Source organism: Lonchura striata, chromosome 6, assembly GCF_046129695.1.
Source record: "Lonchura striata isolate bLonStr1 chromosome 6, bLonStr1.mat, whole genome shotgun sequence".
In the NCBI taxonomy this organism is placed as follows: domain Eukaryota; kingdom Metazoa; phylum Chordata; class Aves; order Passeriformes; family Estrildidae; genus Lonchura; species Lonchura striata.
In genome coordinates this window covers 52,362,316-52,389,014 of record NC_134608.1, presented here as the reverse complement: position 1 = coordinate 52,389,014, position 26,699 = coordinate 52,362,316, and the positions used below count along the sequence as shown (strand labels likewise).

General features: G+C 63.1%; 1 protein-coding gene across 1 annotated transcript; it reads left to right on the top strand.

Annotated features, from left to right (window-relative positions):
- Window positions 1–18,071: 18,071 nt before the first annotated feature.
- On the top strand, window positions 18,072–22,600 carry LOC144246523 (scavenger receptor cysteine-rich type 1 protein M130-like). Its single transcript, XM_077784427.1, is given in 13 exon segments — window positions 18,072–18,270; window positions 18,342–18,662; window positions 18,751–19,071; window positions 19,136–19,438; window positions 19,512–19,830; window positions 19,946–20,390; window positions 20,392–20,707; window positions 20,795–21,178; window positions 21,275–21,395; window positions 21,549–21,706; window positions 21,848–21,931; window positions 22,161–22,301; window positions 22,485–22,600. Coding segments are annotated over 13 exon segments (3,228 nt in total).
- Window positions 22,601–26,699: the final 4,099 nt, after the last annotated feature.

The window sequence follows — 26,699 nt, the reverse complement described above, 5'->3', positions numbered from 1 at the left end:
AGGAAGATTTCATTACGCTATCCGGCTTCCGAGGACTCGGCTCTCTGACAAGCAGAGTGGTCAGAGACCCAGAAGCCTCAACTGGCGCCCGAACAGACTGGCCCCTCTCAGGAGTCAGCCGCAGAGCGTCTCCTCAGCTGCATCGGCTCTGTGATCCGGCTGCCCGAGGACGAAAAGCGCCGTTCGCCGCCAGTTCCACGAGCGGCTGCTCTTCGTTGAAGAAGATCGCCTACCTCGCGGGCTGCAGACACCTCGTCCTGGTTCGACTTCGAGTTTGGGAGCAGACTCCGAACGGGACGAGACCTGCAGCGCTTCCTCTCCCCCTCAGAGGCTTTTTCGTTTTGACAGCGGTCTTTTTCTGGTGAGTTCCTGGTGCCCTGTCTGGCACCCGACCCTGTCTCTTTTCCTTTTCGTTTCTCTCTTTGTCTCTTTGGGGATTTCCCTTTTTTCTGCAGTGAGAATGGGCAACCGCCTGTCTCCTGCCCGGCGGGATTTTTACCTCCACGTTAAATCCTCCCTTGTTTTGGGTAACATTTCTTTTAAAAAGAGGGACCTTAAAGCTTTTGTTAATCCTATTTTCGATAACTTCCCTGACACCTCCAGGGATGATTTTTCTTCTCTTATTTTCTGGGGAAATATTGGGAAACTGTTATACGCATTACAAGTAAAGGGGAATTTTTCTGTGGGGCATTTTTTTCCACTTTTTCATTCTATTTACACTTTATTTAAACAAAAGGGTGAGAGTTGGGTTCCCGGTTCTCCTAACCCTCATTCCGCCCCCCCCACTCCTAACCCGGTTTCCCCTAAGGGTGGGTCGGGCAGCAGATCCTGCCATAACCAGGCACAGGGCTGCTACCGTCTCCCTGCTGCTCCCCGCCCCACTCTGTCCTCTCCTCGTCCTGGGACTGGCCATCCCAGTGCGACTCTTTCCTCTCCCCAAAGCCCTCAAACCCCTGTACCCAGTTTAAAACCATGTTATTCGATTCCTGATCTCTGTCACCACACCTCACAAAATGGCGCCGGCCACATGGCCGAGCAGCCCGCCACCGAGGGACAAAATGGCGCCTCCTCTCCACCTCCTCACTCCCTTCGGGCCCCTGCCAGTCCCCCTCAGGCTCCACCTCCGTCGAGTGCCGCCCCTGCGTCGGGTCCCGCCCCTACCACCGCGTCGATTGTTACGTCGTCGGGACCCGCCCCTCCAGCCCCCATGGCCACACCCCTGGGTGGGCCCCCGGCGGGAGGGACCGGCCTGCAGGAAGGCCACGCCCCTGTGGGAGGGAACCCCCTGCCGGAAGGCCACGCCCCGGTGGGTGAGCCTGGCCACGCCTCCCCTCAGGCCTCTTCTGGTTCCCACGCCACCGGAACCGGAAGTCGGCCTGGCCGGAAGCAGGCCATCTTGGCCTGCCGGGCTTCATGCCACCGAAGCCCACCGGCCAAGGGGAAGGTCCGAGCCCTTGCTCGTCCTGCCTCATCCTCCGATGAGGATGAGGACAGCGACAGCCCCCGGCCCACACCTAGGCCGGGAGGTGGGTGGGCCCGGATCAGGGCAGAGGCAATTAAGGATGGGGATTTAGAATTCGCAAAAGATCTGGGGCCGTTCGCAGCACCTGTGGTGAGGACCAGGGGGCAGCGGCCACACTGGGAGCAACTCCCATATGTGGAGATTAAAGAACTGAGGAAGGCTGCCAAAGACTATGGTCGAGACTCTCCTTTCTTTAAGAATGTATTGGACCTCGCTTTCTCGGGCCATACATTGGTCCAGCATGACGTTAAATATATTGCCAAGTCCCTGCTCACTCCCACCGAGCTTTTATTGTGGGACATTCAATGGAGAAAGCTCCTCAAGCCTCTTCTGAAAAAACACAATTTAGCAGAGGCAATTGGAGAGGGAGAGGAAGCCATAGAAGCCCTGGCAGGGGAGGGGGAGTTCAGCCAGCCAGAGGACCAAATACTGTTACCCACGGAGGTCCTAGATGACATCAAGGAGGCTGGCCGAGCGGCACTGTTAAAAATCCCCGATGGGAAAACCCCGCTCCAGAACTTTTCAGCTATTACCCAGGGCCCAGAGGAATCTTTCATAAAATTCGTGGACCGGCTGAGGGAGGCCATCGACCGGCAGATAGACCATCCTGCAGCGAGGGAAGAGCTCCTGAGAAAGATGGCCATGACCAACGCGACAGCCGAGACAAAGAAGATATTAAGGACTTTACCTCAAGACCCCGAACCCACCATCGCACAGATGGTGGAGGCCTGCACGAAAGCCGCCTCCACCGAGACCACTGTCGCCCTTGCAGTAAGTAAGGGGATTGGGGAGGCGATGTTGACGATGAACACCATCCGGTGCTTCGGGTGTGGCCAGATGGGCCACATACAAGCCAACTGCCCATACTGGCCCCCGAAGCAACCACACTACTCGTACACACCCTCCCCAAGACCAATACCCAGGAACCCGATGCCCTACCATCAGCAGGCGGGAAACGGGTCGCGGAGCGCGGGGAGGGGCCGCGCAAGGACAACAAGTGGCCCCTCACAGCGCCCAGGCCTCCCCACCATCCGGGAGGACCGGTGGCCCAGCGGACAGTTCCGGAGGGTTGGCGGAGCCACGACGACGGGCTCCGCCTCTTCCGTAGAACCCGCAACTTAAATTCAGACACTCACCGGGTCCTCAAAAGCTCCATCACTGTGACTCTCCAGGATGAGGACCTGGTGAGAGTTCCCGCTGGGTTCCTGGAACCCCCTTACCGTAATTGTGAGGTAACAGTGTTAATACTCGGAGATTGCAGGCTCACACCAGACCGTGTTACCGTCGTTCCTGAAGTGGTGTGTTTTCAGCCGGGGTCCGAGGTCACCGTCTCAGTCGTCTGCCATCAACCACCTTGCACCATCACCAAGGGGCTCCCCTTCGCTGCCATGTACCTCCTCGACGTGACCGACCTCACCGATCCACCAGCACAGGACTATTTCGCTGGACATGACTCCGGGGAAGACAATTTTGTCTTCCTCACACAAAATGTTTGCAAATCCAGACCAATGATTGAGACTGTTTTATCGCTTCAGGGAAAGTCCATCAAACTGGACCTGATGGCAGACACCGGGGCAGACGTCACCATCATACCCCGGTCAAAGTGGCCCCGCGACTGGGAGTTGGTGCCTCCTTGTGGCACAATCTCCGGAGTGGGAGGAGCTGTCAACTCCATGCGCAGCAAACACCTGGTAAGTGTGGAGGGCCCTGAGGGACAGATTGCCACCATTCGGCCTTTTGTTGTTTCATCTAACATCATGTTATTAGGCAGGGACGTTTTGTCCCAATGGGGTGCCCGCCTCGATATCCCTAGCCCTGCATGGGATTTTTAGTATGGGCCACTGCGGAGCGCACCTCCCCACCGCTGAATTGGAAGACCGATGTTCCAGTGTGGGTGGACCAGTGGCCCCTTGTGGAGGAGAAATTAAAAGCGCTCCATGAATTAGTAGAGGAGCAGGTCCGCCTGGGGCATTTAATACCCTCCACCAGCCCCTGGAACACTCCTGTCTTTGTTATTAAAAAACCTGGCAAAGACAAATGGCGCCTGCTCCAAGACCTGCGCAGGGTCAATGAGGTAATCGAGGACATGGGCCCCCTGCAGCCTGGCCTTCCCTCACCCTCCATGCTTCCCCGGGATTGGCAGCTCGCAGTCATTGACATCAAGGACTGTTTTTTCAACATCCCATTGTATCCCGGAGATGCCCCCAGATTCGCGTTCTCTGTCCCTTCCATCAATAGGGCGGAGCCTTATAAGAGATACCAATGGGCCACTTTGCCCCAGGGAATGAAAAATTCTCCAGTGCTCTGCCAAACTTTTGTGGCCCAGGTGCTTTCGCCGATCAGAAAGCTGTTCCCTGAAGCGATCATCCTGCATTATATGGATGATGTCTTGATCTGCGCTGAAACACAAGCTTATCTGCAGATCACACTTTCCAAAACTGTTAAGGCCATTAAAGCTGCAGGGTTTGAAATTGCTGAAGAAAAGATCCAGCTGTCAGCGCCATGGAAGTATTTAGGCTTTCACATTACGGGAAGGACTGTCGCGCCCCAATCTGTCACCGTCAAAGACGACCCACGGACCCTGCGGGATCTCCAGCAGATCTGCGGTACCATCACGTGGATCCGACCTCTCCTGGGACTCACCACGGAGGAGCTGGCGCCGCTCTTCAACCTGCTACGAGGAGATGGCGACCTAGCTTCCCCTCGCGAGCTAACACCTGCCGCCAAAGGAGCCCTGGAGAGAGTCGCTGAGGCCATACGATCCCGTCAGGCCCACCGTGTGAATCGGCTCCTTCACGTCACCCTTGCCATACTGGGTAAGTGCCCAAACTTCCATGGTCTGCTTTTTCAATGGGACGCTGGGCGGAAGGACCCACTCCTTATCATTGAGTGGCTGTTTCTCCCGCACCAGCCAGCGAAAACTATTTCAACTCCTGCAGAGTTAATGGCTAGGATAATAATAAAGGCCAGACAACGCCTCCGGACCCTCGCAGGGTGTGACCCGGCGTGCATTTACTTACCTCTTAATTTGGAACAATTGGAATCCCTGCTTCAGACAAACGAAAGTTTGCAAATTGCTTTAGACAGTTACCCTGGACAGATTTCCATTCATTACCCTAAACATAAAATATTCAAAGACACGTTATATTTGGCCCCAAAGTCATTCAAAAATAAAACACCTATTAAAGGTGCTCTCACGGTGTTCACCGATGGGTCGGGAAAATCCCACAAATCGGTGATCACTTGGAAGGACCCGGAGAGTCAGAAGTGGGAGTCTGACATCCAACTGGTTGAGGGTTCCCCCCAGATCGCAGAACTTGCTGCGGTCGTGAGAGCATTCAAAAAATTTCAGCAACCTTTCAATCTGGTAACAGATTCGGCTTATGTTGCCGGGGTAGCAGAACGGGCAGAACACGCCCTGCTCAAAGAAGTTCAAAACAAACAGTTATTCGATTTGCTCACGGAATTAATCTGGCTGATCTCCCACCGAGAGCAACTCTATTATATTATGCACGTCCGGGCTCACACAGACCTGCCAGGAGCTATTGCAGAGGGGAACCGGATGGCCGACCTCCTTGCAATGACATCTCATTACTCTGCACCTGCACTTTCATTAACCTTACCAGACATTTTTGCACAGGCAAGGCTCAGCCATGCGTTTTTCCATCAAAATGCACCTGCCCTTGCCCGACAATTTAAAATATCAAAAGAACAAGCCAAAGCCATACTAGCCACATGCCCAAACTGTCAGTCCTTCGCCCTTCCACCGCTGCCAACGGGGATAAACCCCCGAGGGTTGGCAGCATTGGAGCTGTGGCAAACAGACATCACTCACTATAATCCTTTTGGCCGCCTGAAATACCTGCATGTGTCCATAGACACATTTTCTGGGGCCGTGTTCGCGTCACTGCACACTGGTGAGAAAACAAAAGATATCATCAAACATCTATTCATGGCATTTGCCACATTAGGAGTCCCAAAAGCCATCAAAACGGACAATGGGCCTGGATTCACCTCGACAAGATTCGCACAATTTCTACAACAATGGGGAATTGCCCATTCCACCGGCATTCCCCATAACCCCACAGGACAGGCAATAGTGGAACGCTCCCACAAAGAGTTAAAAAGGCTGCTAGAACAACAACACGATTCGGCTCTGGCCATGACACCAGTTGAAAAATTATGCAAGGCACTTTATGTTCTTAATTTCTTAAATTGTTCTGACCGAGAGCCGAATCCCCCTGCACTCAGACACTTTTGCAATAACACCAGAGCAGTTTTGAAAGAGCGTCCGCCAGTCCTCATCAGAGACCCAGAATCAAAAATCATCTCAGGGCCGTACCCTCTGATAACGTGGGGGAGAGGGTACGCTTGTGTTTCCACAGCCCAGGGTCCCAAATGGATTCCTGGAAAATACGTCAAACCGTACCTGGAGAGCACTACCACGGACCCCCCAGCGAGGAGCAACCCAGCGACCCCATCACAATCACCACCAGATAATGCAGTGGCGTGGCGACGGAGAAAAAAGAAGAGGACCGGAAGACCACCCAACATCGTCTCCCGGGTCCTCATCACAAGGACATACCTACCTCTGCAAGACTTAACAACTTCCGCCACCCCATCCCCTCCTGTGCCGTTCCCTCTACCCTCATACCTAACCCGTCATCCCTTTACCCCTCCGTCCTGAAATTTATTTTTATTTTAACCCAAAAGGGGGAGCTGGGGGAGGGGAGGGAACCAAATGTATGTTGGTAATATTGTTTTGTTTAATTTTAGTACTAGGATGGCTGCCAGAACATCATTCACCCAAAAGAAACAACAGAAGATGTCCCACTGCGCCCAGCTGGTTGCAGCCACGCTTTCCATCCTCCTGTGGCTGCATGTAGCAGATGGCTGGGTGGTACCACAGCCGAAAGAAAATGTCTGGATCACGCTGGCAAAGTCCTTGCAGCAGGATAACCTATGTCTGGCCATGGGCAACGTGGACAATCCCCTGTCCACTTGCCTGGTAGGGGTCCCCTTGGTAGCTGATGATTGGCCGGTATCCAATTCCGACCTGCTCCGAACCACGGGTAGGAGGCCTAACCCGGTCGATACTTGGGATGAGTGGACCAAAATTTTGCCCAACAGCAAAGAGGAACCCCAAGAATTGGACTTACTGGGGTCCTCCACAGCTAGATATTGTGTCAAATTCTATTATAGGAGGCCAAGTCAAAATTGGCACGGAATTGACTTGGCCAAAGACACATACCGGAAAGATGTAACACCTATCAGTAAAAAATATAACAGCCAAACCTGGTGCAATTATACTAGCCAGGTGATTTCGGTTTCATCCACTCATCCCAAGACATTGCCCAGGGGGATGTTTCTTATCTGTGGGGACAGAGTATGGTCGGGAATTCCATCTCGGCTCCAGGGAGGCCCATGCAGCCTTGGCAAGCTTGCTACCCTCACTCCAAACAGAACTCAAATTCTAGATTGGAAAAAAGAAAGACAATTGGCACGCACCAAAAGATCATATGCTCAATTCGACGAAAATTGTGACTCCGAAATTTACGATTGGGGAAAAACAAAGAGGGTCGCTGTATCCATCTTTTTACCATGGTATGCAGCAGCTAAGGCCCTCGGTGAGCTTTCTCACCTGGAGTGTTGGATAAGTAAGCATGCCAACGCCTCGTCTGCCGCCCTCTCCGATCTTCTGGCAGACCAGCAAACCACCAGGCAAGCCACATTACAAAACAGAGCGGCTATTGATTTCCTGCTGCTCGCCCATGGCCACAGCTGCGAGGACTTCGAAGGATTGTGTTGCTTCAATTTAACATCACGGAGCACTTCCATCCAAGCCAACATCCAGCGGATCCGGACCGAAGTACAGGACATCAAAACGGAAACTTCGGCTGTGGACCCCGTCCACAAACTATTGATGCAGTGGGGCATTCCCGGGTGGGCAGCCTCCATTTTAAAAGGACTCTTTTGGATTTTCATAATTGTCCTTCTCATTTCAGTTGCCTTAACCATCTTCAAAAAGACGCTTACCAAGACTTTGGCAAATATTTATTTAATTAACAAGAACGGGGGAGATGTGGGAGGGGACTTGGGAAACTGTCCCCCCGAATTACCCTGGGAGGTGACAGGTGTGTAGTTCCCTGCCTCCCCTGTTATCAATCAGTATGTCTGTCATCCCTTGGTGCTAGAAAATTCTTTGTTCTTTATACCTCCATTGGTTCCTTCCCTGAAGCCGCTCTTTCCCCTTACCCTCATTGGTTATAACCCTGCCACTCGACCCTGACTCTGCCCCCGAAGCCTTCCCTCACTGAACGCTTCATGCCTGGACCCTCCCTCTCTTGTCCCCGTTATAATCCCGATTCCGCCCCCTGTTCGACGCTCTCAGAGCGAGCTCCCTCCCGGAGTGGTTGTTTTCCCTTCGCTCCCTGAATTGCTGTTCCTCAATAAACGCTCCTGGAAAAAAGCCGCCTGTGAGCCGTCCCGCCTTCATAGAGGAAGATTTCATTACGCTATCCGGCTTCCGAGGACTCGGCTCTCTGACAAGCAGAGTGGTCAGAGACCCAGAAGCCTCAGTCCAACGTAGATTTTAGGTGTTGGTACAGGAATTGTAAACATGGTACACATAAATCTGGGTATATAATGTGGGAGCCGCCTGGGGTGGGGCGGGAAGGAGACTGCCACGGCTTCTGTGCTAGCTGGACGTCGGCAGGTCAGAAAGAATCTATTGCAGATAAGGAAAAATAGACAACCTTGAAAAGTCGGCTTCACGCATTCCAGACCTCTTCTTCTGCGGCCCGGCTAGGGAAAAAGGACTTCCACACTGTTGGGGTCTTGCCCAGTGACCCCGACAGGGAGGGAGGTGCCGCTGCGGCCCTGCCTGTCCCGCAGCCTCGGCTGCCCGGCTCGGGAATGCCGGGCACGGAAGGGAAGGTGGCAGGGCCCTCACTCGGCCCCGGCTCCGCAGCGGGCAGGCGGGATGCCGGAGCTGCTGGCAGAGCTGCAGGACGCCGTGGGCTCCCAGCTCGTTGTCACTCGGGCCCGGGCAGGTGAGACGGGGCCCCTGCAGCAGCCGCGCAGCCGGGGCCGGGCGGGAGGCGGCCGACAGCCGGCAGCTGCCCGGCCTGCGGGAGCGAGGGAAACAGGGAAGGAGGGCTTTGGCCTCGGCTCGCTCGGCTGCTCCAGGTGGGAAGGGCGGAGCAGCGGCTGAGGGGCTCGCAGCAGCAGGGGCTGCTGAGGCGGCAAGAGCGCAGCCCGACCAGAGCCCTCGGGAGAGAATCTCAGAGCCCACCGCGGGCCCGCGGAGGTGTCCGTGGGGTCGGAGAGCTCCTGTCCCGCGTGGCCGGGGCAGCAGCCGCGCCCGCCGCCGCTGCCCTCCTGTTGTGGCCCGCACCGGCCCGGCCCGGTGTGGGCTCCGCGCGGTGCGGGCGTGTGTGAGCGGAGCAGCCGCGGACACTGCCCGGGGCCGCGGTGCCCGGCAGCGCGGGGGGACGGGGCAGGGCGGCTCCCGCCGCCGCCGCGCAGCGAGGGACCGGGACGTTCTGCCCGTGGGGAATTGCTGCGGTGCCGCTGGGTGGGGAGCAGCTGCGGTTCCCGCTGCGGCGTTTGCTCCGCGGGGGAGCCCGGCACGAGAGACCGGGAAGTGCCGATCGTTCGCGTAAGGAAGGGCCGGGGAAAGCGGGATCCCGGCCGGGTGAGGGACCCCCTGAGAGTGATAGCGGGATACGGGGATCAGGAGGAAGAGAGACTTTCGTGTGGATGTTTTCTGCTTGCAATGTGAGCCCTTTTACGTTTCCTGGGACAGTCGTGGGAGGAAGCAGTTGTGGTCGTTTCTGTATTCCTGCGGTTGCAGCCCGTGGATTTACGGAGGGAGAGAAGTGCGACTATGCCATGGGAAAGGTGGGCTGAAAGGGGTGAGGGAACGTGAGGTGTGGATGTCGGAGCCGGTGTTCCGGGAAGCTCCGGGGCCGGCGTGAGTGAGAGGAGCCGCAGCTGGAAGGGGCGTCGGTGTCAGCGGTGCAAGTGGATCGGTGCGTGGGGCCAGTGGTGTCAGGGAGCGCGGTGCAGGGTGAGAGCGGGCAGTTTGCCGCCGAGCGCGGCTGCCGAGCCGCAGGGGCCCGGAGCGGCGGGGCAGGGGCGGCGGAGCGGCGGCGTTATCGGCGGCAGCGCAGGTGTCGGGAGGCGCGTGCGGTCGCCGGCGCCGCCGGGAGCCGGCGGGGGGTGACCGCCTCCTTCCTGCCCTGGCGGCGAGGCGAGCGCGGGGCCGCGGCCGCGGCAGCAGCGCCATGTGCCAGCGCCGCCGCGAGGGACCGGGGAGCTGGCACCTGGCAGCGCCGCGCGGAGCCGGGGGCTGCTGCCACCCCCCGCGGGGGCTGCGAGCAGCCGCGAGGGGAGCGCCCCGAGCGTGGGGCCTTTGAGCTTGGCAGGTGCCCGGGCTAGATGTGGTCCCGTGGAAGGTCTTGGTAGGATGTGGGCTGAAGCGTGTCATCGCCACCGGGATGGCTCTTGTCGGGCTCCGGCAGCAGCGTTGGAGGCACGGGGGATGGAGGAGGAAGGGCCCCCGCAGGGCAGGTGCAGTTTGGGGGGGGCTGTCTCCCCCCGGGGACATCCGGGTGGCAGCCCACTGTGGCGAAGTGTGTGACGCCAGAAGCGCAGGCGAGGCTCATATTTGGGCACGGAGCAGGTTATTGGAGGCCACGGCCCCGGAGCCGGGAGATGAGGCGCCTGATAAAGGCTGCCCCGGTGCTGCTGCCTGCACTGGCTCGGTCGCAGGCCTGCGAGAGCCGCCCCGGCTGCGCCGGCTCGGGGCCGGTGTCCGTGGGGCCGGTGTCCGTGGGGCCGGTGTCCGTGGGGCCGGTGGCCATGGGGCCGGTGGCGGCGCTGGGGCTGCTGGTGTGCGTGCGGCTGTGTGCGGGTGAGTGGCGGGCGGGCGGGAGCGGGGCCCGCGGCGGTGGCGGGCCCGGCTCAGCAGCCTCCGTGCCGCAGGCTCCGGGCAGCTGCGCCTGGTGGGCGGCGGCGGGCGCTGTGCCGGGCGCGTGGAGGTGAAGCACGGCGGGGAGTGGGGCTCCGTGTGCGTCTTCGACTTCGACTGGGAAGCTCGCTGGGCCTCGCTGGTGTGCCGGCAGCTGGGCTGTGGCCGGGTGGCCAGGTCGTCCCCGTACGCCCCGTTCGGGCAGGGCAGCGGGCGGATCTGGCTGCAGCCCTTCTTCTGCCTGGGAACCGAGGACGCGCTGGAGGAATGTCCGCACTTTGGATGGGGACGGCACCTCTGCGGCCACGAGCGGGATGTGGGGGTAACCTGCACAGGTGAGGGGACACGGTGACCGTGCTGGGACAGCCACGTTGTGCTGGAGCATCGTGGGCAGGTCTGAGCCGTGCCGCTGCCCCTGTGCAGATGCCGTGGAGCTGAGGCTGGCGGATGGCAGCAGTGCCTGTGCCGGGAGGGTGGAGGTGAAGCTGCAGGGACAGTGGGGCTCGGTGGTAGACGACGTCTGGGACATGGAGGACGCCGAGGTGGTTTGCCAGCATCTGGGCTGTGGCTCGGCTTCCGGTGCCTACTTTGCCCGTGAGAGCTTCGGTACAGGGAATGGGCTGTACAATCTGGCCCTGCTGGACTGCAGTGGGCTCGAGGCCACGCTCTGGGACTGCGAGATCCGTGGCTGGGGACCCTATAACAGCAGTGACCATTACTGGGACACTGCCGTTGTCTGCCAAGGTAGGAGCTTTGCTTATGGGGGCATGGGGCAATGCCTGCGCATCCCTTGACACTGGTCCTGCAGGATTCTCCCGGCTAGTCGGAGGTGATGGAGACTGTGCCGGGCAACTGGAGGTGCGTCGGGGCCGAGACTGGGTCGGTGTCTGTGAGGATCAGGTGGACATGAAGGCAGCCCAAGTGGTGTGCAGGGAGCTGGGCTGTGGTGAGGCACTCGCCATCCCTGGCAGCGCTCGATTTGGGCGAGGATCAGGATCATTCTGGGACGGTGGCTTCCAGTGCAATGGCACCGAGTCCGTGCTCAGTGCGTGTGCCCGGCGTCCGCCCCACAGCCAGGGCTGCGCCGGCCCCGCCAGCGTCATCTGCTCCGGTAAGTGCTGGGGACAGCGGGAGCTGTTGGGGTCCGTGCGGCATCGCCCCCCTGACCGCTGTTCGTGCCGCAGCCTACTCGGGCTTCCGGCTGGGGAACAGCAGCTCGGGATGCTCCGGGCGAGTGGAGGTGGCAGTGAGGGGCACGTGGGGATCCGTGTGCGCCAGCGAGTGGGACCTGGCCGATGCGCACGTCCTGTGCCGGCACCTGGGCTGCGGCCGCGCCTCCAGCGTGCCCCCGGGAGGCTCCTTCGGCAGCGGGGAGGGGCCGCTGCGGCCGGACGCCTTCGGCTGCCGCGGGAGCGAGCGGCACCCGGGCGAGTGCCCCGTGGCCGTGCTGGGGAAGCCGCCCTGTGTGCCCGGAAACGCCGCCGCCGTCAAGTGCTCAGGTGTGCAAGGCGGCTCTGCGGGGAGCCTTAAGGGCTTTTGGGACCCTGCCAAGAACTGGAATCAGGAGATACCAGCTTCTATTGGCATGAAAGGCTCAGTCTGTCCATTTCACAGGCAGAGTTGAGTTCCTTCGGCTGGTGGAGGGTGAGACTCGGTGCAATGGGTGGCTGGAGTTGGCCATAGGCAACGGAGCCTGGCACCGTGTGCCAGGAGAGATTTCGTTCCTGCGGAATTTGACCAAAGTGTGCTGGGAGCTTGGCTGTGGAGGACTGGACAGGACTGATGCTGTCCATGGTAAGATCTACCTGAACAACCTCAGAGACAGACAGAAGTCCATCATGCTAAAGGTGATCAAGACCATCATAAGGATGACCACCATGTTGGACAAGAGTTCTAGACAGTTGCCCGAGGACCTCTTGCAGGATCAATATGTAGGACTGTGGATGACAACTGCACCAGCTGACATCCCTCATGGGAACTACATTGTGTGCTCAGGTGGGTGTCCCGAGAAGGGCCAGAGGTGCGGGTGCCCCAGTCAGGCCCCCCCAGCCCATTCCTTCCATGCCCACAGGCAGCCGGCAGGTGAGGCTGGCGGGGAGCTCTGGGCGCTGTGCCGGGCGCGTGGAGGTCTATTCCGGGGGCAGCTGGAGCTCCGTGTGCCAGGAAGGCTGGGAGCTGCAGGACGCCGAAGTTGTGTGCCGGGAGCTGGGCTGTGGCACGGCGCTGGAGGCCCCGAGCCGGGCGCGCTTCGGTGCCGGCACGGGGCCGCTGTGGCCGTACGTGCCCGACTGCTCCGGCTCCGAGGAGTCTCTCTGGGAATGCGGGCGCACGGAACGGCGCGAGTGCGGGCCTGGTGGCGGGGCAGGGGCCGTCTGCTCAGGTCGGTGCCGGGCACCCCAAGGTCAGGGCCCGGCAGAGGCCCCGGGGGGTTCCTGGCTGTGCTGTGACCCCCCTGCACCCCTTGCAGAGCAGCTCTCCGTGCGGCTGGCAGGAGGCCCTGGGCGCTGCCGGGGCTACCTGGAGGTGTCCTACAACGGCACCTGGGGCCGCGTCTGCGCCGACGGCACCAGCACCGGCACCGCCGCCGCCGTCTGCCGCCAGCTGGGCTGTGGGCACCGGGGCTGGCTCTCGGCTGTCCCCACCCAGCAGCCGTCCCTTGCGTGGCTGGCCTGGGTGGGCTGTGAGGACGGGGCCCGCTCGCTCTGGGGGTGCCCCTCGGCCCCCTGGCACCTGCAGAGCTGTGGCACCGGAGGCTACGCCCAAGTGGAGTGTGAGGAGGACAGTGATGGCACCTCTGAGGAACACTCTACCCCATATCCAGAGGCTGCCAGGAGCACAGGTAGCTCTGCCCGTGCCTGCATCCCCCACCGCAGGCTGGCTGGGATCCCCCTCCCCTCGCTGCCTGCCTGTGTCCCCACAGGTGTCCCCAGGGGAACGCCCTCAGCAGTGGCCGTGGGGACTGTGTCTGTGCCCACTGTGCTGTGCGTGGTGCTGGGGACGCTGCTGTGCCTGTCCCTGGGTGCCCTGGCCCTGCTGCTGTGCCGTGCCCGTGCCCGGCGCCGAGGTTGGTCTCGGTGTGTGGGGAATGGGGACAGATCCGGTCTGGAGTCCAGGTGCTCCTGTCCTGCGGAACAGCTCTGAAGGTGGCCAGGGCTGATCCCGGTGCCACCCACGGGGCCCAGGGTCCCAGGTAAGTGCTGCATCTGGTTCCAGGCCCTGGCAGAGCTGCAGATGCCATCTCCAATGCTGTCTACGAGGAGCTGGATTACAAAGCCATGCCAGAGTACCAGGAGGTGCCCACTCCCCAAGGTGGGTGCCACCCTTGTGCCCCAGCTGTGCTCGGAGTGAAGGCTCTGCCTGACAGCCCCACGGCAACTCCAGGTCCTGGTGGCCCTGCTGTGGCTCCTGGCCATGGGCTGTGGGTGCCCCTGGGTGCCACCGCAGCCCCGCTCTGTGGCGTGAGGTTCTGTCACCTGCGGTGCCGCTTGTGGCCACCCCCAAGTCCCGTTTGTTCCCAGCAGGTTCCCTGTCCAAGGGATGGGAGAACAAGCTGCCGTATTACACCGGGGACAGCGTGGAGGGGAGTGACACCGAGGCAGCCCCAGGTAGGGCCACAGGGCCCAGCAGGGAGAGCTGGGGAGAGGGGATGCACCCAGGCTGGGGGGCTGAGGGGACAAATCCCCCCCTCTTGTTAGTGTGCAGCGAGACAACGCCTTTCCCTGTGGGACCACAGGGCCTCCAGCAGGTGCCCAGTGGAAAGGCTGGCGGGGACGGCCCAGCCAGATCCCTGCCAGGGACACTGGTCACTGCCATGGGCCCCTCTGATTTTCCCAGATCCCCCTGCCCGACCCGAGGAAGGAATCCCGGATGGCTACGACGATGTCCTGGATGTGCCACAGGAGCCCCCTGCTCCCAGCACTGGGGACATCTCTGAGGGAGTGGCACAGCAGAAGGGGATCTGTGTCCTGCCCACAGGTGAGAGGGCTCACAGGTGCCCTGTTGCCTCTGCAGAGCCAGTCCAGGGCAGGGTTTGGCTGTGGGGGCAGGCAGGGCCCCAGCACAGATCCATGGGTGCTGTGGTCAGACCCCCGGTGGGGTCTGTCCGGGGGGACACGGAGCTGCCTGCCCCCTCAGGCACCTTTCCGTGCTGTCCCCAAGGTGGGATCTGCTCCCCTCCATGTCCCCCAGGAACAACAACAGACTTCTCAGCTCAGAGCCCTGGGAACACGGACTATGATGATGTCGGCAGCAGCGCCCCGGGGACACTGCCATGAGGATGTCCTGGCTATGCCACAGCCCTGGGGACACGTGTGTGGCAGTGCGGTGGGGCCCTGTCCCCAGGGAGGTCTGGCCCTGCCTATGGAAGTCATCCCTCGCTGTCCAGCGCTGCAGGAAAGCAGCTCCTGTGTAGGGATTTCCTTTGATTTCCGTGTAAATTTCCATTTTTCCTATTAAAAGCCAAACTGGTCAGAAACTCACTCGTGGGCCTGCAAGCTCATTCTGGAGCTGGCACTTCCATCCCATGTATGCCATTCATTGGCGATGTGAGGCAGGAACTGGAACCAGAAACACATCCCTGGGGATGGTGGACTGAGGGGGGAGAGCACCGGGGCATTGCTGGGATTGTCTGCAGGGCCTTTATTTATCACTGCCAAATGCACAGAAGTGTTGCCAGCAACAGCGAGGGGAAAAGGGAGAGGGCAGGAGCCGGAGCCCACCCCGCAGAGGGAGCAGGATCTCCTCCCTGTGCCCCGCGGGTGGGGTGGGCTCAGCCCCACTCTCAGCGCTGAGAGCTGGGCTGGGAAGGGCTCTGGTTGTTGGAAGGACTTTTCCTAAAGGAGGGGAGGTCTCCTGAAGGAGGGGAGCGCCTTCCTGCCCCCCGGCAGCAGCCCGCGGTGGCAGGGCAGCCGGGCCATGGCCCCTGGCTGCGGCACGTCGTGCTCCAGGAGGCTCCCGATCTTCAGGGCGGGCTGCAGAGCCCGGAGGGCGTCCAGGTCCTGCAGCAGGGCCTGGCTGAAGCCGTCCGTGCTCAGCCTGGGCGTGGAGGAGGCAGGAGAAGAGGAGAAGGCGCTGGAGCTTGTGGGGAGCTGTCAGAGTCCAGAGCATCCCTCTGGGTGCCCCGAATGACTCGAGCCCCTGGCAAAGAGCCCAGCAACCTTGGCAGCAAAAGGAAAACACCTGTGGATTCCATTTTAGCCCGTGGCAGAGGCTGCCGACCTTACATGAGGAATTACAAGCAAAAAGGGTTTGAATGATGTAATAAGGAAATGGACACAGCGTGGAAAAGTAGAATTTTGGGATTTTTTAGAATGAAATTCAGGGGTACAAGATGGAGGAATCTGGGTGTGCCCTAGCTTCTTCTTCCTCCTACTTGTCCTCAATGTCTCGGTGTGGTAGTGACACTTTCCTATTGGTTTAGGATAGGGACACCTTGTCCAACGTAGATTTTAGGTGTTGGTACAGGAATTGTAAACATGGTACACGTAAATCTGGGTACATAATGTGGGAGCCGCCTCGGGTGGTGTGGCAACGAGACTGCCACGGCTTCTGAGCTAGCTGGACGTCGGCAGGTCAGAAAGATGCTAGTGTAGATAAGGAAAAAGAAACAACCTTGAAAAGTCATCTTCACGCATTCCAGACCTCTTCTTCAGCGGCCGGGCTAGGGAAAAAGGACTTCCACACTGTTGGGGTCTTGCCCAGTGACCCCGACAGGGAGGGAGGTGCCGCTGCGGCCCTGCCTGTCGCGCAGCCTCGGCTGCCCGGCTCGGGAATGCCGGGCACGGAAGGGAAGGTGGCAGGGCCCTCACTCGGCCCCGGCTCCGCAGCGGGCAGGCGGGATGCCGGAGCTGCTGGCAGAGCTGCAGGACGCCGTGGGCTCCCAGCTCGTTGTCACTCGGGCCCGGGCAGGTGAGACGGGGCCCCTGCAGCAGCCGCGCAGCCGGGGCCGGGCGGGAGGCGGCCGACAGCCGGCAGCTGCCCGGCCTGCGGGAGCGAGGGAAACAGGGAAGGAGGGCTTTGGCCTCGGCTCGCTCGGCTGCTCCAGGTGGGAAGGGCGGAGCAGCGGCTGAGGGGCTCGCAGCAGCAGGGGCTGCTGAGGCGGCAAGAGCGCAGCCCGACCAGAGCCCTCGGGAGAGAATCTCAGAGCCCACCGCGGGCCCGCGGAGGTATCCGTGGGGTCGGAGAGCTCCTGTCCCGCGTGGCCGGGGCAGCGGCCGCGCCCGCCGCCGCTGCCCTCCTGTTGTGGCCCGCACCGGCCCGGCCCGGTGTGGGCTCCGCGCGGTGCGGGCGTGTGTGAGCGGAGCAGCCCCGGACACTGCCCGGGGCCGCGGTGCCCGGCAGCGCGGGGGGACGGGGCAGGGCGGCTCCCGCCGCCGCCGCGCAGCGAGGGACCGGGACGTTCTGCCCGTGGGGAATTGCTGCGGTGCCGCTGGGTGGGGAGCAGCTGCGGTTCCCGCTGCGGCGTTTGCTCCGCGGGGGAGCCCGGGACGAGAAACCGGGAAGTGCCGATCGTTCGCGTAAGGAAGGGCCGGGGAAAGCGGGATCCCGGCCGGGTGAGGGACCCCCTGAGAGTGACAGCGGGATACGGGGATCAGGAGGAAGAGAGACTTTAGTGTGGATTTTTTTCTGCTTGCAATGTGAGCCCTTTTACGTTTCCTGGGACAGTCGTGGGAGGAAGCAGTTGTGGTCGTTTCTGTATTCCTGCGGTTGCAGCCCGTGGATTTACGGAGGGAGAGAAGTGCGACTATGCCATGGGAAAGGTGGGCTGAAAGGGGTGAGGGAACGTGAGGTGTGGATGTCGGAGCCGGTGTTCCGGGAAGCTCCGGGGCCAGCGTGAGTGAGAGGAGCCGCAGCTGGAAGGGGCGTCGGTGTCAGCGGTGCAAGTGGATCGGTGCTGGGGCCAGTGGTGTCAGGGAGCGCGGTGCAGGGTGAGAGCGGGCAGTTTGCCGCCGAGCGCGGCTGCCGAGCCGCAGGGGCCCGGAGCGGCGGGGCAGGGGCGGCGGAGCGGCGGCGTTATCGGCGGCAGCGCAGGTGTCGGGAGGCGCGTGCGGTCGCCGGCGCCGCCGGGAGCCGGCGGGGGGTGACCGCCTCCTTCCTGCCCTGGCGGCGAGGCGAGCGCGGGGCCGCGGCCGCGGCAGCAGCGCCATGTGCCAGCGCCGCCGCGAGGGACCGGGGAGCTGGCACCTGGCAGCGCCGCGCGGAGCCGGGGGCTGCTGCCACCCCCCGCGGGGGCTGCGAGCAGCCGCGAGGGGAGCGCCCCGAGCGTGGGGCCTTTGAGCTTGGCAGGTGCCCGGGCTAGATGTGGTCCCGTGGAAAGTCTTGGTAGGATGTGGGCTGAAGCGTGTCATCGCCACCGGGATGGCTCTTGTCGGGCTCCGGCAGCAGCGTTGGAGGCACGGGGGATGGAGGAGGAAGGGCCCCCGCAGGGCAGGTGCAGTTTGTGGGGGGGGCTGTCTCCCCCCGGGGACATCCGGGTGGCAGCCCACTGTGGCGAAGTGTGTGACGCCAGAAGCGCAGGCGAGGCTCATATTTGGGCACGGAGCAGGTTATTGGAGGCCACGGCCCCGGAGCCGGGAGATGAGGCGCCTGATAAAGGCTGCCCCGGTGCTGCTGCCTGCACTGGCTCGGTCGCAGGCCTGCGAGAGCTGCCCCGGCTGCGCCAGCTCGGGGCCGGTGTCCGTGGGGCCGGTGTCCGTGGGGCCGGTGTCCGTGGGGCCGGTGGCCATGGGGCCGGTGGCGGCGCTGGGGCTGCTGGTGTGCGTGCGGCTGTGTGCGGGTGAGTGGCGGGCGGGCGGGAGCGGGGCCCGCGGCGGTGGCGGGCCCGGCTCAGCAGCCTCCGTGCCGCAGGCTCCGGGCAGCTGCGCCTGGTGGGCGGCGGCGGGCGCTGTGCCGGGCGCGTGGAGGTGAAGCACGGCGGGGAGTGGGGCTCCGTGTGCGTCTTCGACTACGACTGGGAAGCTCGCTGGGCCGCGGTGGTGTGCCGGCAGCTGGGCTGTGGCCGGGTGGCCAGGGCATCCCCGTACGCCCCGTTCGGGCAGGGCAGCGGGCGGATCTGGCTGCAGCCCTTCTTCTGCCTGGGAACCGAGGACGCGCTGGAGGAATGTCCGCACTTTGGATGGGGACGGCACCTCTGCGGCCACGAGCGGGATGTGGGGGTGACCTGCACAGGTGAGGGGACACGCTGGCCGTGCTGGGACAGCCACGTTGTGCTGGAGCATCGTGGGCAGGTCTGAGCCGTGTCGCTGCCCCTGTGCAGATGCCGTGGAGCTGAGGCTGGCGGGCGGCAGCAGTCCCTGTGCCGGGAGGGTGGAGGTGAAGCTGCAGGGAGAGTGGGGCTCGGTGGGAGACAACGTCTGGGACATGGAGGACGCCGAGGTGGTTTGCCAGCAGCTGGGCTGTGGCTCAGCTTCCAAAGCCTACTTTGCCCTCGACCACTTTGGTGTAGAAGATGGGCTGGTCAGTCTAGTCCTGGTGAACTGCAGTGGGTTCGAGGCCACGCTCTGGGACTGCGAGATCCGTGGCTGGGGACCCTATAACAGCAGTGACCATTATTGGGACACTGCCGTTGTCTGCCAAGGTAGGAGCTGGGCTTATGGGGGCATGGGGCAATGCCTGCGCATCCCTTGACACTGGTCCTGCAGGATTCTCCCAGCTAGTCGGAGGTGATGGAGACTGTGCCGGGCAACTGGAGGTGCGTCGGGGCCGGGCCTGGGTCGGTGTCTGTGAGGATCAGGTGGACATGAAGGCAGCCCAGGTGGTGTGCAGGGAGGTGGGCTGTGGTGAGGCACTCGCCATCCCTGGCAGCGCTCGATTTGGGCGAGGATCTGGATCATTCTGGGACGGTGGCTTCCAGTGCAATGGCACCGAGTCCGTGCTCAGTGCGTGTGCCCGGCGTCCGTCCCACAGCCAGGGCTGCGCCGGCCCCGCCAGCGTCATCTGCTCCGGTAAGTGCTGGGGACAGCGGGAGCTGTTGGGGTCCGTGCGGCATCGCCCCCCTGACCGCTGTTCGTGCCGCAGCCTACTCGGGCTTCCGGCTGGGGAACAGCAGCTCGGGATGCTCCGGGCGAGTGGAGGTGGCAGTGAGGGGCACGTGGGGATCCGTGTGCGCCAGCGAGTGGGACCTGGCCGATGCGCACGTCCTGTGCCGGCACCTGGGCTGCGGCCGCGCCTCCAGCGTGCCCCCGGGAGGCTCCTTCGGCAGCGGGGAGGGGCCGCTGCGGCCGGACGCCTTCGGCTGCCGCGGGAGCGAGCGGCACCCGGGCGAGTGCCCCGTGGCCGTGCTGGGGAAGCCGCCCTGTGTGCCCGGAAACGCCGCCGCCGTCAAGTGCTCAGGTGTGCAAGGCGGCTCTGCGAGGAGCCTTAAGGGCTTTTGGGACCCTGCCAAGAACTGGAATCAGGAGATACCAGCTTCTATTGGCATGAAAGGCTCAGTCCGTCCATTTCACAGGCAGAGTTGAGTTCCTTCGGCTGGTGGAGGGTGTGACTCGGTGTGATGGGTGGCTGGAGTTGGACATAGGCAACGGGACCTGGCACCGTGTTCCAGGAGAGATTTCACTCATGCGGAATTTGACCAAAGTGTGCTGGGAGCTGGGCTGTGGAGGACTGGACAGGACTGATGCTGTCCCTGGTGAGATCTACCTGAACAAACTCAGAGACACACAGAAGTCCATCATACTAAAGGTGATCAAGGCCATCAAAAGGATGACCACCATGTTGGACAAGAGTTCTAGACAGTTACCCGAGTACTACATACAGGATCGATATGTAGGACTGTGGATGACAACTGCACCAGCTGACATCCCTCATGGGAACTACATCACCTGCTCAGGTGGGTGTCCCGAGAAGGGCCAGAGGTGCGGGTGCCCCAGTCAGGCCCCCCCAGCCCATTCCTTCCATGCCCACAGGCAGCCGGCAGGTGAGGCTGGCGGGGAGCTCTGGGCGCTGTGCCGGGCGCGTGGAGGTCTATTCCGGGGGCAGCTGGAGCTCCGTGTGCCAGGAAGGCTGGGAGCTGCAGGACGCCGCCGTTGTGTGCCGGGAGCTGGGCTGTGGCACGGCGCTGGAGGCCCCGAGCCGGGCGCGCTTCGGTGCCGGCACGGGGCTGCTGTGGCCGTACGTGCCCGACTGCTCCGGCTCCGAGGAGTCTCTCTGGGAATGCGGGCGCACGGAACGGCGCGAGTGCGGGCCTGGTGGCGGGGCAGGGGCCGTCTGCTCAGGTCGGTGCCGGGCACCCCAAGGTCAGGGCCCGGCAGAGGCCCCGGGGGGTTCCTGGCCGTGCCGTGACCCCCCTGCACCCCTTGCAGAGCAGCTCTCCGTGCGGCTGGCAGGAGGCCCTGGGCGCTGCCGGGGCTACCTGGAGGTGTCCTACAACGGCACCTGGGGCCGCGTCTGCGCCGACGGCACCGGCACCGGCACCGCCGCCGCCGTCTGCCGCCAGCTGGGCTGTGGGCACCGGGGCTGGCTCTCGGCTGTCCCCACCCAGCAGCCGTCCCTTGCGTGGCTGGCCTGGGTGGGGTGTGAGGACGGGGCCCGCTCGCTCTGGGGGTGCCCCTCGGCCCCCTGGCACCTGCAGAGCTGTGGCACCGGAGGCTATGCCCAAGTGCAGTGTGAGGAGGACAGTGATGGCACCTCTGAGGAACACACTACCCCATATCCGGAGGCTGCCAGGAGCACAGGTAGCTCTGCCCGTGCCTGCATCCCCCACCGAAGGCTGGCTGGGATCCCCCTCCCCTCGCTGCCCTCCTGTGTCCCCACAGGTGTCCCCAGGGGAACGCCCTCAGCAGTGGCCGTGGGGACTGTGTCTGTGCCCATTGTGCTGTGCGTGGTGCTGGGGACGCTGCTGTGCCTGTCCCTGGGTGCCCTGGCCCTGCTGCTGTGCCGTGCCCGTGCCCGGCGCCGAGGTGGGTCCCGGTGTGGGGAATGGGGACAGATCCGGTTTGGGCGTCCGGGGGCTCCTGTCCTGTGGAACAGCTTTGAAGGTGGCCAGGGCTGATCCCGGTGCCACCCACGGGCCCAGGGCCCCAGGTAAGTGCTGCATCTGGTTCCAGGCCCTGGCAGAGCTGCAGATGCCATCTTCAATGCTGTCTACGAGGAGCTGGATTACAAAGCCATGCCAGAGTACCAGGAGGTGCCCACTCCTCCAGGTGGGTGCTGCCCTTGTGCCCCAGCTGTGCTCGGAGTGAAGGCTCTGCCTGACAGCCCCACGGCAACTCCAGGTCCTGGTGGCCCTGCTGTGGCTCCTGGGCATTGGGTGTGGGTGCCCCTGGGTGCCACCGCAGCCCCGCTCTGTGGTGTGAGGTTCTGTCACCTGCAGTGCCGCTTGTGGCCACCCCCAAGTCCCTGTTTCTCCCCTGCAGGGTCCCTGTCCAAGGGATGGGTGAAAAAGCTGCCGTATTACACCGGGGACAGCGTGGAGGGGAGTGACACCGAGGCAGCCCCAGGTAGGGCCACAGGGCCCAGCAGGGAGAGCTGGGGAGAGGGGACGCAACCGGGCTGGGGGGCTGAGGGGACAAATCCCCCCCTCTTGTTAGTGTGCAGCAAGACAACGCCTTTCCCTGTGGGACCACAGGACCTCCAGCAGGTGCCCAGTGGAAAGGCTGGCGGAGATGGCCCAGCCAGATCCCTGCCAGGGACACTGGTCACTGCCATGGGCCCCTCTGATTTTCCCAGATCCCCCTGCCCGGCCCGAGCAAGGAACCCCGGATGGCTACGACGATGTCCTGGATGTGCCACAGGAGCCCCCTGCTCCCAGCACCGGGGACATCTCTGAGGGAGTGGCACAGCAGAAGGGGATCTGTGTCCTCCCCACAGGTGAGAGGGCTCACAGCTGCCCTGTTGCCTCTGCAGAGCCACTCCAGGGCACGGTTTGGCTGTGGGGGCAGGCAGGGCCCCAGCACAGATCCATGGGTGCTGTGGTCAGACCCCCGGTGGGGTCTGTCCGGGGGGACACGGAGCTGCCTGCCCCCTCAGGCACCTTTCCGTGCTGTCTCCAAGGTGGGATCTGCTCCCCTCCATGTCCCCCAGGAACAACAACAGACTTCTTAGCTCAGAGCCCTGGGAACACGGACTATGATGATGTCGGCAGCAGCGCCCCGGGGACACTGCCATGAGGATGTCCTGGCCGTGCCACAGCCCTGGGGACACGTGTGTGGCAGTGCGGTGGGGCCCTGTCCCCAGGGAGGTCTGGCCCTGCCCATGGAAGTCATCCCTCGCTGTCCAGCGCTGCGGGAAAGCAGCTCCTGTGTAGGGATTTCCTTTGAATTCAGTGTAAATTTCCATTTTTCCTATTAAAAGCCAAACTGGTCAGAAACTCACTCCCGAGCCTGGAAGCTCATTCTGGAGCTGGCACTTCCATCCCATGTACGCCTTTCGTTGGCGATGTGAGGCAGGAACTGGAACCAGAAACACATCCCTGGGGATGGTGGGCTGAGGGGGGAGAGCACCGGGGCATTGCTGGGATTGTCTGCAGGGCCTTTATTTATCACTGCCAAATGCACAGAAGTGTTGCCAGCAACAGCGAGGGGAAAAGGGAGAGGGCAGGACCCGGAGCCCACCCCGCAGAGGGAGCAGGATCTCCTCCCTGTGCCCCGCGGGTGGGGCGGGCTCAGCCCCACTCTCAGCGCCGAGAGCTGGGCTGGGAAGGGCTCTGGTTGTTGGAAGGACTTTTCCTAAAGGAGGGGAGGTCTCCTGAAGGAGGGGAGCGCCTTCCTGCCCCCCGGCAGCAGCCCGCGGTGGCAGGGCAGCCGGGCCATGGCCCCTGGCTGCGGCACGTCGTGCTCCAGGAGGCTCCCGATCTTCAGGGCGGGCTGCAGAGCCCGGAGGGCGTCCAGGTCCTGCAGCAGGGCCTGGCTGAAGCCGTCCGTGCTCAGCCTGGGCGTGGAGGAGGCAGGAGAAGAGGAGAAGGCGCTGGAGCTTGTGGGGAGCTGTCAGAGTCCAGAGCATCCCTCTGGCTGCCCCGGATGACTCGAGCCCCTGGAAAGAGCCCAGCAACCTTGGCAGCAAAAGGAAAACACCTGTGGATTCCATTTTAGCCCGTGGCAGAGGCTGCCGACCTTACATGAGGAATTACGAGTAAAAAGGGTTTGAATGATGCAATAAGGAAATTGACACAGGGTGGAAAAGTAGAATTTTGGGATTTTTTAGAATGAAATTCAGGGGTACAAGATGGAGAAATCTGGGCATGCCCTAGCTTCTTCTTCCTCCTACTTGTCCTCCATGTCTCGGTGTGGTAGTGACTCTTTTCTATTGGTTTAGGATAGGGACACCTTGTCCAACGTAGATTTTAGTTGTTGGTACAGGAATTGTAAACATGGTACACGTAAATCTGGGTATATAATGTGGGAGCCGCCTCGGGTGGGGTGGGAAGGAGACTGCCACGGCTTCTGTGCTAGCTGGACGTCGGCAGATCAGAAAGAATCTATTGTAGATAAGGAAAAATAGACAACCTTGAAAAGTCGGCTTCACGCATTCCAGACCTCTTCTTCAGCGGCCGGGCTAGGGAATAAGGACTTCCACACTGTTGGGGTCTTGCCCAGTGACCCCGACAGGGAGGGAGGTGCCGCTGCGGCCCTGCCTGTCCCGCAGCCTCGGCTGCCCGGCTCGGGAATGCCGGGCACGGAAGGGAAGGTGGCAGGGCCCTCACTCGGCCCCGGCTCCGCAGCGGGCAGGCGGGATGCCGGAGCTGCTGGCAGAGCTGCAGGACGCCGTGGGCTCCCAGCTCGTTGTCACTCGGGCCCGGGCAGGTGAGACGGGGCCCCTGCAGCAGCCGCGCAGCCGGGGCCGGGCGGGAGGCGGCCGACAGCCGGCAGCTGCCCGGCCTGCGGGAGCGAGGGAAACAGGGAAGGAGGGCTTTGGCCTCGGCTCGCTCGGCTGCTCCAGGTGGGAAGGGCGGAGCAGCGGCTGAGGGGCTCGCAGCAGCAGGGGCTGCTGAGGCGGCAAGAGCGCAGCCCGACCAGAGCCCTCGGGAGAGAATCTCAGAGCCCACCGCGGGCCCGCGGAGGTATCCGTGGGGTCGCAGAGCTCCTGTCCCGCGTGGCCGGGGCAGCAGCCGCGCCCGCCGCCGCTGCCCTCCTGTTGTGGCCCGCACCGGCCCGGCCCGGTGTGGGCTCCGCGCGGTGCGGGCGTGTGTGAGCGGAGCAGCCCCGGACACTGCCCGGGGCCGCGGTGCCCGGCAGCGCGGGGGGACGGGGCAGGGCGGCTCCCGCCGCCGCCGCGCAGCGAGGGAGCGGGACGTTCTGCCCGTGGGGAATTGCTGCGGTGCCGCTGGGTGGGGAGCAGCTGCGGTTCCCGCTGCGGCGTTTGCTCCGCGGGGGAGCCCGGCACGAGAGACCGGGAAGTGCCGATCGTTCGCGTAAGGAAGGGCCGGGGAAAGCGGGATCCCGGCCGGGTGAGGGACCCCCTGAGAGTGATAGCGGGATAAGGGGATCAGGAGGAAGAGAGACTTTCGTGTGGATTTTTTTCTGCTTGCAATGTGAGGGTCTCAAAGCCCTTTTACGTTTCCTGGGACAGTCGTGGGAGGAAGCAGTTGTGGTCGTTTCTGTATTCCTGCGGTTGCAGCCCGTGGATTTACGGAGGGAGACAATGTACCATGGGAAAGGTGGGCTGAAAGGGGTGAGGGAACGTGAGGTGTGGATGTCGGAGCCGGTGTTCCGGGAAGCTCCGGGGCCAGCGTGATTGAGAGGAGCCGCAGCTGGAAGGGGCGTCGGTGTCAGCGGCGCAAGTGGATCGGTGCGTGGGGCCAGTGGTGTCAGGGAGCGCGGTGCAGGGTGAGAGCGGGCAGTTTGCCGCCGAGCGCGGCTGCCGAGCCGCAGGGGCCCGGAGCGGCGGGGCAGGGGCGGCGGAGCGGCGGCGTTATCGGCGGCAGCGCAGGTGTCGGGAGGCGCGTGCGGTCGCCGGCGCCGCCGGGAGCCGGCGGGGGGTGACCGCCTCCTTCCTGCCCTGGCGGCGAGGCGAGCGCGGGGCCGCGGCCGCGGCAGCAGCGCCATGTGCCAGCGCCGCCGCGAGGGACCGGGGAGCTGGCACCTGGCAGCGCCGCGCGGAGCCGGGGGCTGCTGCCACCCCCCGCGGGGGCTGCGAGCAGCCGCGAGGGGAGCGCCCCGAGCGTGGGGCCTTTGAGCTTGGCAGGTGCCCGAGCTAGATGTGGTCCCGTGGAAGGTCTTGGTAGGATGTGGGCTGAAGCCTGTCATCGCCACCGGGATGGCTCTTGTCGGGCTCCGGCAGCAGCGTTGGAGGCACGGGGGATGGAGGAGGAAGGGCCCCCGCAGGGCAGGTGCAGTTTGGGGGGGCTGTCTCCCCCCGGGGACATCCGGGTGGCAGCCCACTGTGGCGAAGTGTGTGACGCCAGAAGCGCAGGCGAGGCTCATATTTGGGCACGGAGCAGGTTATTGGAGGCCGCGGCCCCGCAGCCGGGAGATGAGGCGCCTGATAAAGGCTGCCCCGGTGCTGCTGCCTGCACTGGCTCGGTCGCAGGCCTGCGAGAGCTGCCCCGGCTGCGCCGGCTCGGGGCCGGTGTCCGTGGGGCCGGTGTCCGTGGGGCCGGTGGCCATGGGGCCGGTGGCGGCGCTGGGGCTGCTGGTGTGCGTGCGGCTGTGTGCGGGTGAGTGGCGGGCGGGCGGGAGCGGGGCCCGCGGCGGTGGCGGGCCCGGCTCAGCAGCCTCCGTGCCGCAGGCTCCGGGCAGCTGCGCCTGGTGGGCGGCGGCGGGCGCTGTGCCGGGCGCGTGGAGGTGAAGCACGGCGGGGAGTGGGGCTCCGTGTGCATCTTCGACTACGACTGGGAAGCTCGCTGGGCCTCGGTGGTGTGCCGGCAGCTGGGCTGTGGCCGGGTGGCCAGGGCGTCCCCGTACGCCCCGTTCGGGCAGGGCAGCGGGCGGATCTGGCTGCAGCCCTTCTTCTGCCGAGGAGACGAAAATGCGCTGGAGGAATGTCCGTACTTTGGATGGGGACGGCACTTCTGCGACCACGAGCGGGATGTGGGAGTGACCTGCACAGGTGAGGGGACACGCTGGCCGTGCTGGGACAGCCACGTTGTGCTGGAGCATCGTGGGCAGGTCTGAGCCGTGCCGCTGCCCCCTTGCAGATGCCGTGGAGCTGAGGCTGGCGGATGGCAGCAGTCCCTGTGCCGGGAGGGTGGAGGTGAAGCTGCAGGGAGAGTGGGGCTCGGTGGAAGACGACGTCTGGGACATGGAGGACGCCGAGGTGGTTTGCCAGCAG